Source organism: Dipodomys spectabilis, unplaced genomic scaffold, assembly GCF_019054845.1.
Source record: "Dipodomys spectabilis isolate Male_0828 unplaced genomic scaffold, ASM1905484v1 ptg000015l, whole genome shotgun sequence".
In the NCBI taxonomy this organism is placed as follows: Eukaryota; Metazoa; Chordata; class Mammalia; order Rodentia; family Heteromyidae; genus Dipodomys; species Dipodomys spectabilis.
Window position 1 is genome coordinate 8,765,014 of NW_024870692.1, and position 16,007 is coordinate 8,781,020.

General features: G+C 38.2%; 1 protein-coding gene across 2 annotated transcripts in view; it reads left to right on the forward strand.

The window, feature by feature from the left end:
* The window catches only part of LOC122095873 (serine/threonine-protein kinase Sgk3), a 101,710-nt gene that overhangs the window by 75,846 nt on the left and 9,857 nt on the right, over window positions 1-16,007 (forward strand). For both annotated transcript variants that reach the window (XM_042666188.1, XM_042666181.1), the window contains exons 8-14: window positions 988-1,045; window positions 5,492-5,575; window positions 5,672-5,803; window positions 9,937-10,049; window positions 10,137-10,173; window positions 10,775-10,861; window positions 14,808-14,903. In XM_042666188.1, the coding sequence (XP_042522122.1) occupies window positions 988-1,045; window positions 5,492-5,575; window positions 5,672-5,803; window positions 9,937-10,049; window positions 10,137-10,173; window positions 10,775-10,861; window positions 14,808-14,903 (607 nt within the window). The remainder of the gene's footprint in view (window positions 1-987; window positions 1,046-5,491; window positions 5,576-5,671; window positions 5,804-9,936; window positions 10,050-10,136; window positions 10,174-10,774; window positions 10,862-14,807; window positions 14,904-16,007) is intronic.

Consider the following 16,007-nt stretch of genomic DNA (forward strand, 5'->3'; position numbering starts at 1 on the left):
TTTATGTAAAAAGCACAGTGAAGTCTTTTCTCTACCTGAAATATTTTAGAATACCAGACAGACACTGATAGTCCTTGGAATATATGACTACTTTATACAGTTATTCAATTTCCTCACTCATAGCATTGATTACTTTTGTGGTTAATAAAACTGGCTTAGAGAGAAGTTAAACTTTAAAGGTAGGTGGGTAGATAGATATAGATAGATAGATAGATAGATCAATAGATAGATAGATAGATAGATAGATGGATGGATCTCCATTCTTTTCTCCCAGAGAATATAATTGAAGTTCTTAAGCAGAACTTAGTAAGACTTACCTAATATTATAAGGTAATCACAAAGTACATACTGTTATTTTTAAGAAAGACAATATATACCATTGTAAAGTATTTTGTACCAAACAGTTATTAAAGAATGAGGTGCTAGGGCTGGGAAGGTGGCTCAGTGGTAGAGCGCCTTGCCTTGCATGCATGAGGCCCTGGGTTCCATTCCTCAGCACCACATAAGCAAAAAGAAAAAGCCGGAAGTGGTGCTGTGTCTCAAGTGGTAGAGTACTAGCCTTGAGCTGAAGAGCTGAGGGACAGCACCCAGGCCCAGAGTTCAGGCCCCTTGACAGGATCCCCCCCCCCAAAAAAAAACCCCCAAGAATGAGGTGCTAGGAAATGTTTATAAACTTACATCTTCCTGGGTGCTGGTTTCTCATACCTATTATCGTAGTGACTCAGAAGGCTGAAATCTGAGGATCTTGGTTTAAAGCTAGCCTAGGAAAGTCCCTGAAACTCAACCACCAAAATATCAAAGTAGAACGATAGTTCAATGTAGTTCTAGTGTTAGAGTGCTACTCTTGAGCACAAAAGCTCAGGGACAACACCCAGGCCCTGAGGTCAGGCCCTAGTACTAGCCCTCCTCACACACCCTTCCCCCAAAAGAGCTTGCATCTTTCCACTTTCTTGAAGGCTGATTCTTGTCATTGTTAATTTATTTCAGTGCTAAACCAACTGATTTTGATTTTTTAAAAGTTATTGGAAAAGGCAGTTTTGGCAAGGTAAGAATGTTTTTATTTTTCATTCAGTGTTTAAGTATATAAAGAATTAATGTATGTTTACATATGTGAGTCATAGGACTTTTCTGATGCAAGACATGAAAAGTCTCTGCTATCGAAGTGTTAAGAGAATAATTAAGAACATAAGGCTAGGATTCTCAAAATTCATTTATTAAACAAGTATTTGTTGAGCACCTATGTGTCAAATACCCATGTGGGTTCTAATTAGATGCTGTTGTGATACTTAACAACTTAGTGAAAGAAATAGTCCACCAAAATCTGTACTCAAGTAAATATAAATAGTAATGGGACTGTGATGGAATAATAAGGTGAAAGAGTGTGCAGCAGTGGGAGGTGGAAACTCTGCTTGGATATATTGGTCAAGGATGGCTTCTTTGAGAATGGGCTGAGGTTGGAAGGAAGAATGAACCATCTGTGTAAATAACAGTTGGAGGAAGGAAGAAATATGTGAAATTCTTCTTAGATCACCTAACTTACAGTGTAGCTGTATCAAGGAGAATCACTTAAGATCAGGGTTATCAGGGCTACCGGGCAGAAGGACCAAGATTGCAAGGCCACCCTGGGAAATGATTGAGATTTCCTTAAAAACAACACAGGGAAAAAAAAACACCATAAGCTCTATTTTTTGGAAACTTCATACTTTCTCAAAAGCCTATCTGGAATATTTTCTTGTCTATTTTGTGAGAGATAAGGTCATAGATCTTTTTTTTTCCATATGACTATCCAGCTTGATCCTGTAGAATTCATGAAGACTTTTCCCAATATCCATACATACACAGATCTTTTTTTAGATTGTATAATATATTTTTGTTTGTCTGTTTATTTTTTGAGCCAGTCCTGAGGCTTAAACTCAGAGCTTGGGCACTGTCTCTGAGCTTTTGTGCTCAAGGCTAATGCTGTATCACTGCTCTGCTTCTGGATTTTTGCTGGTCAAGATAGGAGTCTCAACGACTTTGCTGCTCAGACTAAGTTTAAACTGCAATCCTCACATCTCAGCCTCCTCACTAGCTAGGATTACAATCATGAACCACTAATAACCTGGCTTGTCTTTGTGTTTTTTTAAACTAGTTTATATTAGGTTTTTTCCTAGCTTATATTAGTTATATAGGGATATTTTGTTATATTTCTACATGTTTACTATATATTCCAATCAGTCTCACCTTTTATCTCCCTCCCTTCTTATTAAGGATGAATGAGTTAAAAGTATTGGAGAGGGAAAGATCAAACACACCCATGTTGTCAAGAGAGCAAAAAAATAATTAAGAAAAAATGTTCAATAGAGTCAAATGCTGATAAAAGTACAGTTGGGCAGAGGATGTTTTCATCCTGAAGTTGTTTGAGTCTGCCTTTATAAAGTAACAGGCTTAAAAAATTATTTATTTTTGTGATAGTACTAGGGCTTGAACTCAGCCTCACACTCTAGCTTGACCTTTTCACTCATTGTATCACTTGAGCTACACCTCTGCTTCTAGCTTTGTGCTGGTTAATTGGAGATAAAAGTCTTGAGGAACTGGGTGTCAGTGGCTCATGCCTATAATATAGTATAGCTGCACAGAAATCTAAAGATCAGGATTCAAAGCCAGCCCAGGCATAAAAGTCCCAGAGAGACTCTTATCTCTAATTAACCACTCAAAACTTGGAAGTGGTGCTGTGGCTCAAATTGGTAGAGTGCTAGCCTTGAGCAAAAGAGCTCAGGGACAGTGCTCAGGCCCTGAGTTCGAACCCCACAACTGACCATAAAAGACTTGAGGATTTGGATTCTGCTCTGGCTAGCTTCAAAGCTCAATCCTTAGATCTCAGCCACTTGAAAAGCTAGGATTATAGGCATGAGCCACTGGCACATGGCTAACAAACTTGGATTTTTTTTTAATTAATGAACTTTCAGCAGGTGCTGGTTACTTATGCTTATCGTCCTAGCTACATAGGAGGCTGAGCTTTTATATCAGTTCCAAGCCAGCCCAGGCAGACAATCTGAAACTCTTCATTTCTAGTTAACTAGCAGAAAGCCAAAAGTAGAGGTGTGGTTTAAGTGGTAGAGGCACCAGCCTTGAGCAAAAAAGCCAAGTGAGAGTGTGAGGCCCTGAGTCAAGCCCTAGTTCTGGCACACAAAGATAAAAGTAAAAAAATTTTTTTAATAACTTAAAAAAACTTTTTTAGAACTTCCTTTTTTTTGTTCTTTTTGAAAACTTGAGCAGATAGTTGTTTGTATCTTTTTCTGTTCAAGATCCCATCCAAGATACCACGTTACATTTAGTTGTCAAGTCTCTCTTTAGGCTTGACTGTGACTGTTTCTCAGACTTCATTTTTGATGACCTTGACAGTTTTGAAGACCATTGATCAAATATATTGTAGGTTTCTCCTACATTAGGCTTGTCTGATGTTTTCCCCATGTTTATTGAGGCAGATTATAGATTCTGGTAAGAAAGGCCACAAAGGTTTTAAAAAGCCTATATTAGCAGCATCACTAGTTGGTGTGCCAGATCATCTCAAAAAGCTTTGGGACCTGTTGTATAATAATTATACCATCTGTGGGTGGTCTCAACTCCTTTATGGCTGTAGTCACAAGTCACTTAATGGTGGGGAAAAGTTCTGATGAGTGTGTCCTTAAGCAACTTCATTGTGAGGACATCACAGAACACTCACACAAACCATGATGGTGTCAGCTATATACTAAGCTGTGTGGGCTCATTGACCAAAACATTATTGTGAACAGCATGACTATATTGGCAAGTACAGATTTCCTTTTTCTGTGGCAAGATACTCTAGGTTTCTTTTTAAAAGTGTATGTATGTATTGGTGTTTGTGGCTCACGCCTACAATTGTAGCTACTCAGGAGGTTGAGGTATATAGTTAAAAGGCTGAGGAAAAGGAAAAATCCACGACTCAAATTAACTAGCAAAAATGTTGAGCTGGAGGCCTGGCTCAAGTGATAGAGTACCAGCCATGAGGGAAAAAAAAAAAGCTGAGGAAGAACACAGTCCTGAGTTCACCCTCAGTACCAGAAAAAATATATATATATATGCATGTAACTCAACCCATTATAAAAACTCAACTGTATATGATGTTTCTTTCTCTGAACTCTTCTGACTTAAAAAGCCTGTACGAGAAACCTAAACATGAAACAGGAACGCATTCTGATCACCAAAAAATGACTTCCACCAGGCGCCAATGGTTCCCTCCTGTAATCCTACCTACTCAGGAGGCTGAGATCTGGGCATATTAGTTCAAAGCCAGCTGATGAAGGAAAGTCCATAAGACTCCATTCTCCACTCAACTACCAAAAAATCTGGAAGTAGCTCAAATGGTAGAGCACTAACTTTGAGCAAAAAAAAATCTCCAAGACTGGTGCACACGGATGCGCACTTGCGTATACACACACACACACACACACACACACACACACACACACACACACACACACACACACACACACACACACACACGCATACACACGCATACAAAGATTTCTTACATAGCATGAAGTTAATTACCTAGTGTTTCCAAGGGCATCCTCTGGGCCTCATTGCTCACATATACACACCCAAGTTCTCAAACAATGTAAATTATGTAGTAAAAATCTTATCAATATATTGAGTTATAAAGATACAGTACCTAGTTATTTAAATCTATGTCCTTTTTTGCTGTATTAAAATATCTAAGAAAAAAAATTACAAAAAGAAGTTGAGTAGAGCTCAGCCTTCAAAACAAAAACATCTAGGTCTTTTGTAGACTTGCTTTTTTTTTTTCTCAGTTTAAGAATTTGGGGGCCTGGGGACCCCTCCCCCGCACACACACACACACACACACACACACACACACAAAAGAAAAGAATTTGGGGGCCTGGGAAGGTGTCTCAGTGGTAGAGTGATTGCCTTGCATGCATGAGGCCCTGGGTTTAATTCCTCAGCACCACATAAGCAGAAAAAGCTGGAAGTGGTGCTATGGCTCAGGTGGTAGAGTGCTAGCCTTGAGCTAAAGAGCTGAGGGACAGCGCCCAGGCCTAGAGTTCAGGCCCCACAACCACCACCACAACAACAACAACAAAACAGAATTTGGGCTGAGGACATGTGGTCAACTGGTAAAGTGCCAGTTTAACAAGTACCGGCCCAGAGTTCACATTCTTGTACTGCTACAAAAAATATATATATATTGACAAGGGAATTAGCTCTATAAAAGCCTTGAAAGACTGGGAAGGTGTCTCAGTGGTAGAGTGCTTGCCTTGCATGCATGAGGCCCTGGGTTCGATTCCTCAGCACCACATAAGCAGAAAAACAAAAAAGCCGGAAGTGGCGCTGTGGCTCAAGTGGTAGAGTGCTATCCTTGAGGTGAAGAGCTGAGGGACATCGCCCAGGCCCAGAGTTCAGGCCCACGACCAGACCCAAAAAAAAGCCTTGAAATTTGTAATTATTTGCACAATCTTTGTTACAGGTTCTTCTTGCAAAACGGAAACTGGATGGTAAATTTTATGCTGTCAAAGTATTACAGAAAAAGATAGTTCTCAATAGAAAAGAGGTAATATTAAATAGTTACTGTTTCTATAAACCTCTTTTTAATTAACAGATTGTTTTCTGGTGTATAATACAAGTTGGTCTTTTCCATTTTTTCTAGCAAAAGCATATTATGGCAGAACGTAACGTGCTCTTGAAAAATGTGAAACATCCATTTTTGGTTGGATTGCACTATTCTTTCCAAACAACTGAAAAGCTTTATTTTGTTCTGGATTTTGTTAATGGAGGGGAGGTGAGTTTTATAATTGATTTCCTAATATTGATAATAGTTAGAATAGCTTGATAATAGTTAGAATAGATTTTCTTACAAGCTTTAAAGTGACAGCACATTGCTAGCAGATTTGTGTTATATAAATGCTCCAAGTACCCAGTACAATGTACAGGTGGGGAAATGTGACACTGGTCTTTAGGCATGGTGTAGTTGACAAGATTCACAAAAGAACCTTGATATGAAGCTACAGACTTCATTGATAGGTTTGTCAGCAAGCTGTGCACAGCTTGTACACAGAATGATATAACTGAAATATTAGAATAAAACATGATTTGCAATTTAAATAATGATTGTTTCAACAGGCACATATAAATCCTGTTCAAGTGTGTTATTTTCTAAAATACACAACCATAATCAATGAAATGATTCCTAATAAAGAGTCCTGTGATGAAGTCAGGTGGGAAATGATTCAAATTAGTTATTCACCATATGTTTTGGCATCAAAGACTTTAAATCTTCTTAGAACAAAGAATTTTGTTTAAAAGAAAATGAATTTTAGCTGGGCGCTGGTGGCTCACGCTTGTAATCCTAGCTACTCAGGAGGCTGAGATCTGAGGATCGCAGTTCAAAGCCAGCCCGGGAAGGAGAGACCGTGAGACTCCTATCTCCAATAAAACCACCAGAAAACCAGAAGTGGCGCTGTAGCTCAAGTGGTAGAGCGCTTGCCTTGAGCTGAAGAGCTGAGGGACAGTGCCCAGGCCCAGAGTTCAAGCCCCACGACCGACAAAAAAAAAAAAAAAAAGAAAATGAATTTTTAGAAAAGAAAAACAGAGTCCCATCTTTGTTATTGTTGTTAGTTGCAGGGCTTCAACTTAGGGCCTGGGCATTGTACCTGAGCTCTTTTGCTCAAGGCTAGCACTCTACCACTTTGAACCTGCACTACAGGTTTTCAAGTGTTAATTGGAGTTAAGACTCTTAGGAGGACTTTTTTTGCCTGGGCTGACTTTGAACTGTGATTCTCAGATCTCAGCCCCCTGAGTAGCTAGGTTTTCAGCCATGAGCCACCAGCACCCAGCAGAGTCCCATCTTTAGTTTGAGTCAAATCTATTAATAATGATCTCTAAAACACAGATCTAGAAGAATATTGAAATACACTCTGGGTAGTAGTGTTCTATATTATAATAATTACAAAAATAGCTAATGTGTGCCAAGTATTATATATGTGCCAAGCATTCTAGCTCTTTTTAATATTTTATCTTCACAACACTGGTACTGTAAAAGACAAACCCAGGCTTGTAGAAGTTATGTAGTTAAATATTGAGTCAGGAATTGAATTCCAGCATCAGGCAGTCTAGTTACAGGTTCTACAGCTGCTCTACTCCTCAACTTTTAAATCCTCCTAATTTGTCTGATCCTCTACTGTATCTTTTAAAATTGTTTTAACTATTAGATAATGTCATAGCTTTATAAAGGAATCACCTATCCCCTAATCTCAGAGAGTAGAGAAGAAAAAAGAATATTTCAGTGTTACTGTGGTACCCATAACTGTGGCATAAAAGAACTAGGAGGAAGACCAGTTTCTGTACATCTGACAGATGATCCAAAATGCCTAGATATTTTATATCAACCTTCTAAAAAAACATCTATTGGCTGGGTGCTTGTAATCCTAGTTACTCAGGAGGCTGAGATCCGAGGATCAGGGTTCAAAGCCAGGCTGGGCAGAAAAGTTCCTGTGAGATTCTTATCTCCAATTAACTACTCAAAAACCAGAAGTGGAGCTATGACTTAAGTGGTAGAGGGCTAGCCTTGAACACAAAGAGGCTCAAGGACAGTGCGGAGGCCCTGAGTTTAAGCCCCACAACTGAACAAAAAAAGGTAAAAGTAAAAAAAAAAAAGAAAAGAAAAAGCATCCATTGAAACATCTTAAATCCATGTCAGATGTCTGTTTAAGACTTAGCATGGTGGGAAAAGAGGCCGACTATAGAGTGAAAAGGTATGAAGAATTTATTCATATATATGTAGGTGTAGGTATATGCAAATATAAATGTAAAATCTGTATCTATGTATCATAATGAAACCCACCCAATGCTGTTTGAAAAATTAGGGAATAGAGAAATGGGAATATGATGGGAGGGGTAAATTTGTTCAAAGTATATTGTGTGCTTGCGTGGAAACTGAACAATGAAACCCCTTCATATTACAAATATATGTTAACTTAAAATATTAATAATTTTTAAATGACTCTACTTAGAGGCAAGCTTTTGAGGTATCTTGATTCAAGAATGTAGATGCTCTTCCACTGTTCCTACCTTGGAGGTTATTTTATGTGGGTCTGAATGCTAACAGATAATAAGAAATTATTGAGAGCCTGCACTTCACAGTTACTTTGCATACATAATCTCAGTTAATCATCATAACTTTTTGAGATAGTTATTCTTGTAACCCATTTTTGTCCCTCCCCTCTGTAATCCATTTTATAGAGGCTTAGATTGGTTAACTTTCTTTGTCTTACTGTCCCAGTGTAAGGCCCCATTTCACATAGATAATCCATCTGCAAAGCTCTGTTCAGAACCACATGTAAATATTCAAAGACCTTGATGTCTTTGAAATGTAGGTATGAGACATCTAACTGCAAATGAGATCTTACTGTAATCTTCCTTGGTTGCCTTGTGCTGTTTTAGGACTGCTTCTGAGCTCTTTTTATTCTGAGCAGCAAAGAAGAAAAGAGGCAGGCTTGTCATCTGAAAGATACACTTGGTTAAGATAATGAAAAAAGAGAATGAACTGTAATAGAATGTGGTAGTATGTGTAAAAGGTGTTGAGTATGGCAGTTGGTAGACAAGGAATAAAGATTAGGAAAAAGAATGAAGGCAGAAAGCAGGAGTGTGATTTCATTCCCTATTCCTGTCATTTTTTACTCTGATATTCATACTTATATTTTAACCGTGACATGTAATACTTACATTTTTAGCTTTTTGCCTGGGCTTTCCAGGACCTTGTATTTATATTCCTTGTATTTATATTTCCCATGTAGCTGAGATGACAGACATATGCCATTGTCCCTTGTTTCTCATTGGTTGAAATGAGGGTCTCACAAACTTTTTGCCCAAGCAGGACTCAAATTTCAGTCTTTCTATGCTCACCTTTCTGAGTAACTGGGATGACAGAATTGAGCGACAGCATGTGACAAGGATGTCACACTTTTACCTGGCCAGCCTTGGACTATAATCCTCCCTCTCTGCCTCCCAAGTTGCTGGGACAGATATGTGCTACCACACCCATGTTTCCCCCATGCACACCCAGCTCTCCCCTCCTCCCACATAATGCCTCTATCTCTACTTCCTGAATAGCTGAAATAACAGGAATGAGCCACCACACCCAGCCCTGTAATGCTTTTTGACTTACTAAACAATTTTTGTTAGCTATTTATGATTATTACATTCATTTTAGATTGTTTATTGTAGTGGCACTGGGGTTGTATGTAGTATGTTGGACAAATGTATGTGGGAGGTCAGCATTATAGTCATGTAGGTCATAGCTGATAAAAATCAGTGGTAGGGATAAAAATTACAAAAAAGATTTTGAGAAATAATTAGTAGACAAAGCAGAATATGTTCTTTGTGGGATATAGGGAGTAAAGGCAAAGAAGCAGTTCAGGTGAATTTCAATCCAGTTCCCTCAGGATATATTGCAACTGATCTTTGCCACAATTAAAAAAGAATCTTTGATTCAGATTAAATAAGTAAATTCTTAGTATTCAGAGTTTCCAAAAATAATCTCAAACAAATTATTTCTGTGGATTGTATTTGTCCTGCTAGTCACTAGTATTTGTTTTTATGAAAAAGCAGTCCAGAGAGCCCCAGGACGTGGCATTATTAAGATTGTCAGTCTTTCTTGATAATCTTTTCAAGAATAGTTGGAACTCCGCCACATTAAGGGACTGAGAATCTTTGGACATAAGTTTATGAGAGTAAACAAAGATTGATGGAGAATCAATATTGGATGAGAGGCATGGACGGGAAGATCATAGCTCTATGCTTTATTGAATTTTTGTCTCATGTTCAACATATCGAAACAATTTTTACTTTTGTATTTGCAGAATATTTTTGTTTAACACTGTGTGAATGATCCTAACCCCTCCCCCAATTTTGTAGCTGTTTTTTCACTTACAAAGAGAACGGTCCTTTCCTGAGCACAGAGCAAGGTTTTATGCTGCTGAAATTGCCAGTGCACTGGGTTACTTGCACTCCATCAAAATAGTGTACAGGTAAGTTGCTTAAATATTACATGTAAATATATCTTTTTAAAATTTCATTTCAAGCAATATCATTTTTTCTTCTTTTTAATTTCACAGAGACTTGAAACCAGAAAATATTCTTTTAGATTCAATGGTAAGTAGTCTTTTAAAAATCTACTGGGTTTCATTTATTTTGCTGTTGTTGTGAATGATGGGAAAAAGTCTTAAAGGTTTTATATTTCATGATTGCATTTCTGTCACCTTGTTGAAATGACAAGACTAGAGTTGCAGAACAGATTACTGGTTGCAGCAGGATGGGATCCTAGGGGAATTCGGAGATAAAGGATAGAATGAGGAAGTCCATGTGGGATGGAATAGGTCTCTTGACTATGATGGGTGTTACATGAACCTCCACATGTGTATTGCATAGATCCTCTCTCTCTCTTCTCTCTCTCTCTCTCTCTCACTGACTCTCTCTCTCACACACACACACATACACATTCATATACAAAAGAGTGAGACCAAGTTAAGATTTGTATTCTAGTGAGCCATTTTGTACCCCTGTCAGTTTCCTGTTTGATGCAGTACTGTAGTGATAAAAACTGTCCGCATTGTGGGAAGCTGAGTAGGGTGATATGGGACTCTACTATTTTTGCAGTTTCCCAGGTGTCTATAATTCCAATTTTTTTCAAATTTCTTTAGAAAATGGTTTGTATCCAAGCATTGTCTTATCTAACTGTGATTGTATTTGTCAGGGACATGTTGTCTTAACAGATTTTGGGCTTTGTAAAGAAGGAATTGCTATTTCCGATACCACAACAACCTTCTGTGGAACACCAGAGGTAAGAAATATGTCTTATCGTGCAAATAGAAAACAGACCCTCTCTGGGTATGAATACTAGTGGGCGTGGGGAGGGTAAATAGAGAAAGTGAATATGGCTGAAATACTTGATACATGGGTGTAAAAAGGGAGAGTGAAACTTGTTTAGGTTGGTTTGGGGAGAGGAATGAAGGAGAGTGAAATAGAGTGAGTCTGATCAAGACATGCTATATGTGTATATGGACATGTCAAAATGAAACTCCTTTGTACAATTAATTGATACTAACCAAAATTGTGGGCAGGAGAAATATATCTTGTCCTTGACATAATTATGAAATACAAATATGAACTATTACATATATAAAATTAAAATAGGAGCCAGGCATCTGTGGCTCATGCCTGTAATCCTAGCTACTCAGGTGGCAGAGATCTGAGGATCACAGTTCAAAGCCAGTCCAGGCAGAAAAGACTGTGAGACTCTTACCTCCAGTAAGCCACCAGAAAACTGGAAGTGGTACTGTGGCTCAAGTGATAGAGTGCTAGCCTTGATCTGAAGAGCTGAGGGACAGTGCCCAGGCCCAGAGTTCAGGCCCCATGACTAACAAAAAAAAAATAATTAAAATAAGAAAAGTAGACCAAAACTTGTAATTTCAGCTTTCAGCCAACTAAAAATATCTGATAGTCTTTATAGACTATTTATTACTGTTTCTCATAAGACTGTTTTAAACAGGAAAGATAAGTTATGCTTATTTCTTTTAATGTCTAAGGCAAAGTTTACTATAAGTTCTTCAAGAGTTTTATTATTGTGATAATCCTTTAAATCACATTTCATGAAAGTGTCCTAAAATCAATTGTGCTGATGGCTGCACAACACTGTGATATGCTAATAGATATAGAACTATACACTTTAAAAGGGTGAATTATATGGCATGTGAATTTCTTAATAAAGCTGTCTTTTTAAATGCGCTAAAGCAAATATGGCAAAAATATTAAAATTGCCTACAATCGTGGCAATTTGATTTCTGATACACATTTCTAATTTTTCTATATGGTTGGGTCTACTTTAATAATTATTGAAAGAAATAAAGCTGTGTATGTGAAAATCATAAATCAGAATTTATTAGGCAAGAGATCTTATTCCCTAGACACATTAGTGAGGTGAAAATGTGTATGAATATATGTATGCATGTATGTATGTATTTAACTCAAGAACTTGTACTTGGTAACCAGGCACTCTACCACTGGAGCCCTTTTCCAGCCCCATTGTGCACTGGTTATTTTTGAGATAGGGTCTTGCTGTATGCCTCCCATGGCCTGATCTGAGATCCTACTGTTGGGGAAGACAGGCACACTGTACCTCTCATAACCATTGGTTGAGATGGAGCCTTGTGAATTATGATTCTTTTATAGCTTCCTCCCAAGTAGCCAGGATTACAGGATTGAGCTCCATGCCCAGTTTTTTTTAAATTTTTACATTAATAATTGTAATTTATTTCAAATTCGTATTTTCTGTACACATATGGAAATGTATTACAATGAAATATGTTAACTAATAATTACAAGATTTTTTAAAAAGTTTATTCTCACTTTATACACAAATGCAGTTCATTTCATACTGTCCTCATTTTGTTATTCTAGGTGCTATGTAACATTTCATCATGACTGTGGAGTAATTGTAAATGTAATGTTGAAAATGTAACTTGTAGTTAATCCCTAGCAACATAAAAAAGGAAGCAAAGAGAAAATGTCATTAAATTAAAAGTATTACAGTAATAATCATTTACCTTAAAATGTACTTTTTTCTCTTTTCTCCCTCTCTAAGCTAGACTCAGCTCTTGTCTCTATTTGTAACCCTTCTATTTTTGTTTGTTGTGAAGTAACATTTCTTGTGGATGTACAGTGATTTCATAGTTAACAAAATCTTTCTTAAATCCTATAATTTTTAGAAAAACGTAAGTGGACTGGGAAGGTGGCTCAGTGGTAGAGCGCTTGCCTCGCATGCATGAGGTCCTGGGTTCAATTCCTCAGCACCACATAAATAGAAAAAACTGGAAGTGGTGCTGTGATCACAAAACGAACAAAAAAAAACAACTTATATTTCTTTTCTTTGTTTGTTTGTTTGTTTTTGTCTTTCCTGGAGCTTGAACTCTGGGCCTGGGTGCTGTCCCTCAGCTCTTCAGTTCAAGGCTTGCACAGTACCACTTCTGGCTTTTTCTGCTTATGTGGTGCTAAGGAATTGAACCCAGGGCTTCATACATACAAGGCAAGCACTCCACCACGAGCCACCTTCCCAGCCCCAATGATCAGAAATGATTAAACCCATTTTATTTTTGTTACCATTTTTGGATCACATGAAAGCATCATAGAGAATTATTTCTTTATATGCATTTGATATAGGAAGAAGTCACATTTATATTAAAATTATATTAAAATATAAATTTTAAACTTCTCATTGTGTGTTAGTGAATTTGTAAATTTTTTTTTGGGGGGGGGGGGGGTCTGGTTGTGGAGCCTGAACGCTGGGCCTGGGCACTGTCCCTCAGCTCTTCAGCTCAAGGCTAGCGCTCTACCACTTGAGCCACGGCACCACTTCCGGCTTTTTTCTTTTTGCTTATGTGGTGCTGAGGAATCGAACCCAGGGCCTCTGGCATGCAAGGCAAGTGCTCTACCACTGAGCCACCTTCCCAGCCCATGAATTTGTAAATTTTTTATATTAAGATATAACAATTTGTACAAGTTTACAAAGTACTTGATAATTGCTATTGTAATTCTTGGATATGAATGCAATTTAGTCTTTTTTAACTGAAAAGAAAAATATTATAATTGCCATAGTAAGAATTTTATCTTACCTAGGTGTAGCTCTAGCTACTTAGAAGGCTGAGATCTGAGGATCATAGTTCAAAGCCAACCCATGCCAGAAGAGACTCTTACAATTAAAGACCAAAAACAATAAAATTAAACAAAAACAAACAGAAGTGGAGGTATAGCTTGAGTGGTAGAGCTAACCTAGAACAAAAGGTCAGAGACAGCGGCCAAACTCTTGAGTTCAAGACCTCTGCACCCTCCTCCCACAAAAAATAATAATTCTGTGTTAGCTGGGCATAGTGATGCACAACTCTAATCCAAGTACTTTGATGGCCGAGGCAGATATTTTTCCAGTTCAAGACAAGCCTAGGCTATATAGCAAGGACTCTGCAGCACAAAAAAAAAAAAAAAAAAATTTAAAAAAAATTAAAAAAATCTTTTTAATCTGGGCATGGTGGTGCCAGTCTAGAACAGGAGGACAGCTTTGGCTCAAAGCTAGCCTGGACATATAGTGAGACCCTCCTTCAAAAAATAACAAAAAAGAATTCTTTTTGCAAGGGGAAATTATTACAAATAGTAACCAAATGCATTTATAAAATACACTAACTTGGCCAGATGCTGGTGACTTACACCTGTAATCCCAGCTACTCAGGCTGAGATCTGAGGATCATTGTTCAAAGCCAGTCTGGGCAGACAGTCCATCGGACTGATATCTCCAAATAATTATCAAAAGCCAAAAGTGGAGCTGTGGCTCAAAGTGATAGAGCACTAGCTTTGAGTACAAAGCTCAGGGAGAGGGCCTGAGTTCAAGTCCTAAGATCGGCATAAAAATAAACTAATCTGATGAAAGACTTTCCCCCAGAATACTTACTTTATTCAGCTTTATGGACCCTCCATTTGCTCTGTGTGTGTGTGTGTGTATATGTATATGTATGTGTATGTATGTATGTGTATGTGTGTATGTAAACTGCATCCATGTCTGAAGAGCCTGAGTATATGAAGTGCTCCAGTGACACTGCTTAAGAACCACTGCTATAGAGCAAGAAGACACAACCCATGTTTTTAGTGTAATGATACCCAAAATTGGTTAAATTTCTTAATTATTCCTAAATTTTGTCTTGATTTTTACTGAATTATTGTACTGTTTCCACTCCTTTCAACAGTATCTTGCACCTGAAGTAATCAGAAAACAGCCCTATGACAACACTGTGGATTGGTGGTGCCTTGGTGCTGTTCTGTATGAAATGCTGTATGGATTGGTAGGTATTTCTATTCTGAGATCATTATTCCAATATATTGTTGATAATAAGGAAATCAGTAGTCTCTTTTAAGAATTTCAAAGACAACCAGGTAACACTAATAGAACAGTAATAGCCTTGTTAAATGAATCCAAAACCACATTAGGAAAAATACACAAAAATAAAAATTTTGCTAACACTAATGCTAAATAAGACAAGTAAACCACCAGAAAACCGGAAGTGGTGCTGTAGCTCAAGTGGTAGAGCGCTAGCCTTGAGCTGAAGAGCTGAGGGACAGTGCCCAGGCCCAGAGTTCAGGCCCCACGACCAGACCCCCCCCCCCCCCAAAAAAAAATGTTAGATAACTGCCAGGTGCCAGTGGTTCACACCTGTAATCCTAGCTACTCAGGAGGCTGAGATCTGAGGATCGCAGTTCAAAGCCAGTCTGGGCAGGAATGTCCGTGAGACTTATCTCCAATAAACCACCAGAAAACCGGAAGTGGTGCTGTGGCTAAAGTGATAGAGTGCTAGCCTTGAGCTGAAGAGCTGAGGGATAGCACTGGGCCTAGAGTTTAAGCCCCACAACTGACCAGAGAGAGAGAGAGAGAGAGAGTCTCACGGACTTTCCTGTCCGGACTGTATTTGAACCAGGATCGTCAGATCTCTGCCTCCTGAGTAACTAGGTTTACAGATATAAGACACCAGCACCCAGCTTACCTTAGATCTTTTGGTACTGTTTGTCATCTTTTTTTTTCCATTGTCTGAGGCTGTGACTGGAATACATTATACTCATTGGTAAGCACTCTGCAGTCTGAATCAGGCCTCCAGCTGTGTATTTGTCATCTAGATATTTTACAGTCCTTTATAGTTCTTTAGAGGTTCTTAAATATAGAAAAAGTGTGTATTTAAAAGTTACATTTTTCTTTCCAATATAAAAGAAAGGAAAAGCGGCAGTCTTATAAAACTTTCTGAATTTTAAAAATTATCCTTTACTTTAAAATGTGGAGCCCAGCGTCAGTGCTCACCCTGTAATCCTAGCTACTCACACACTGAGATCTGAGGCCACAGTTCAAAGCCAGCCCAAGCACAAAAGTACATGAGACTGGAAGTGGAGGTGTGGCTCAA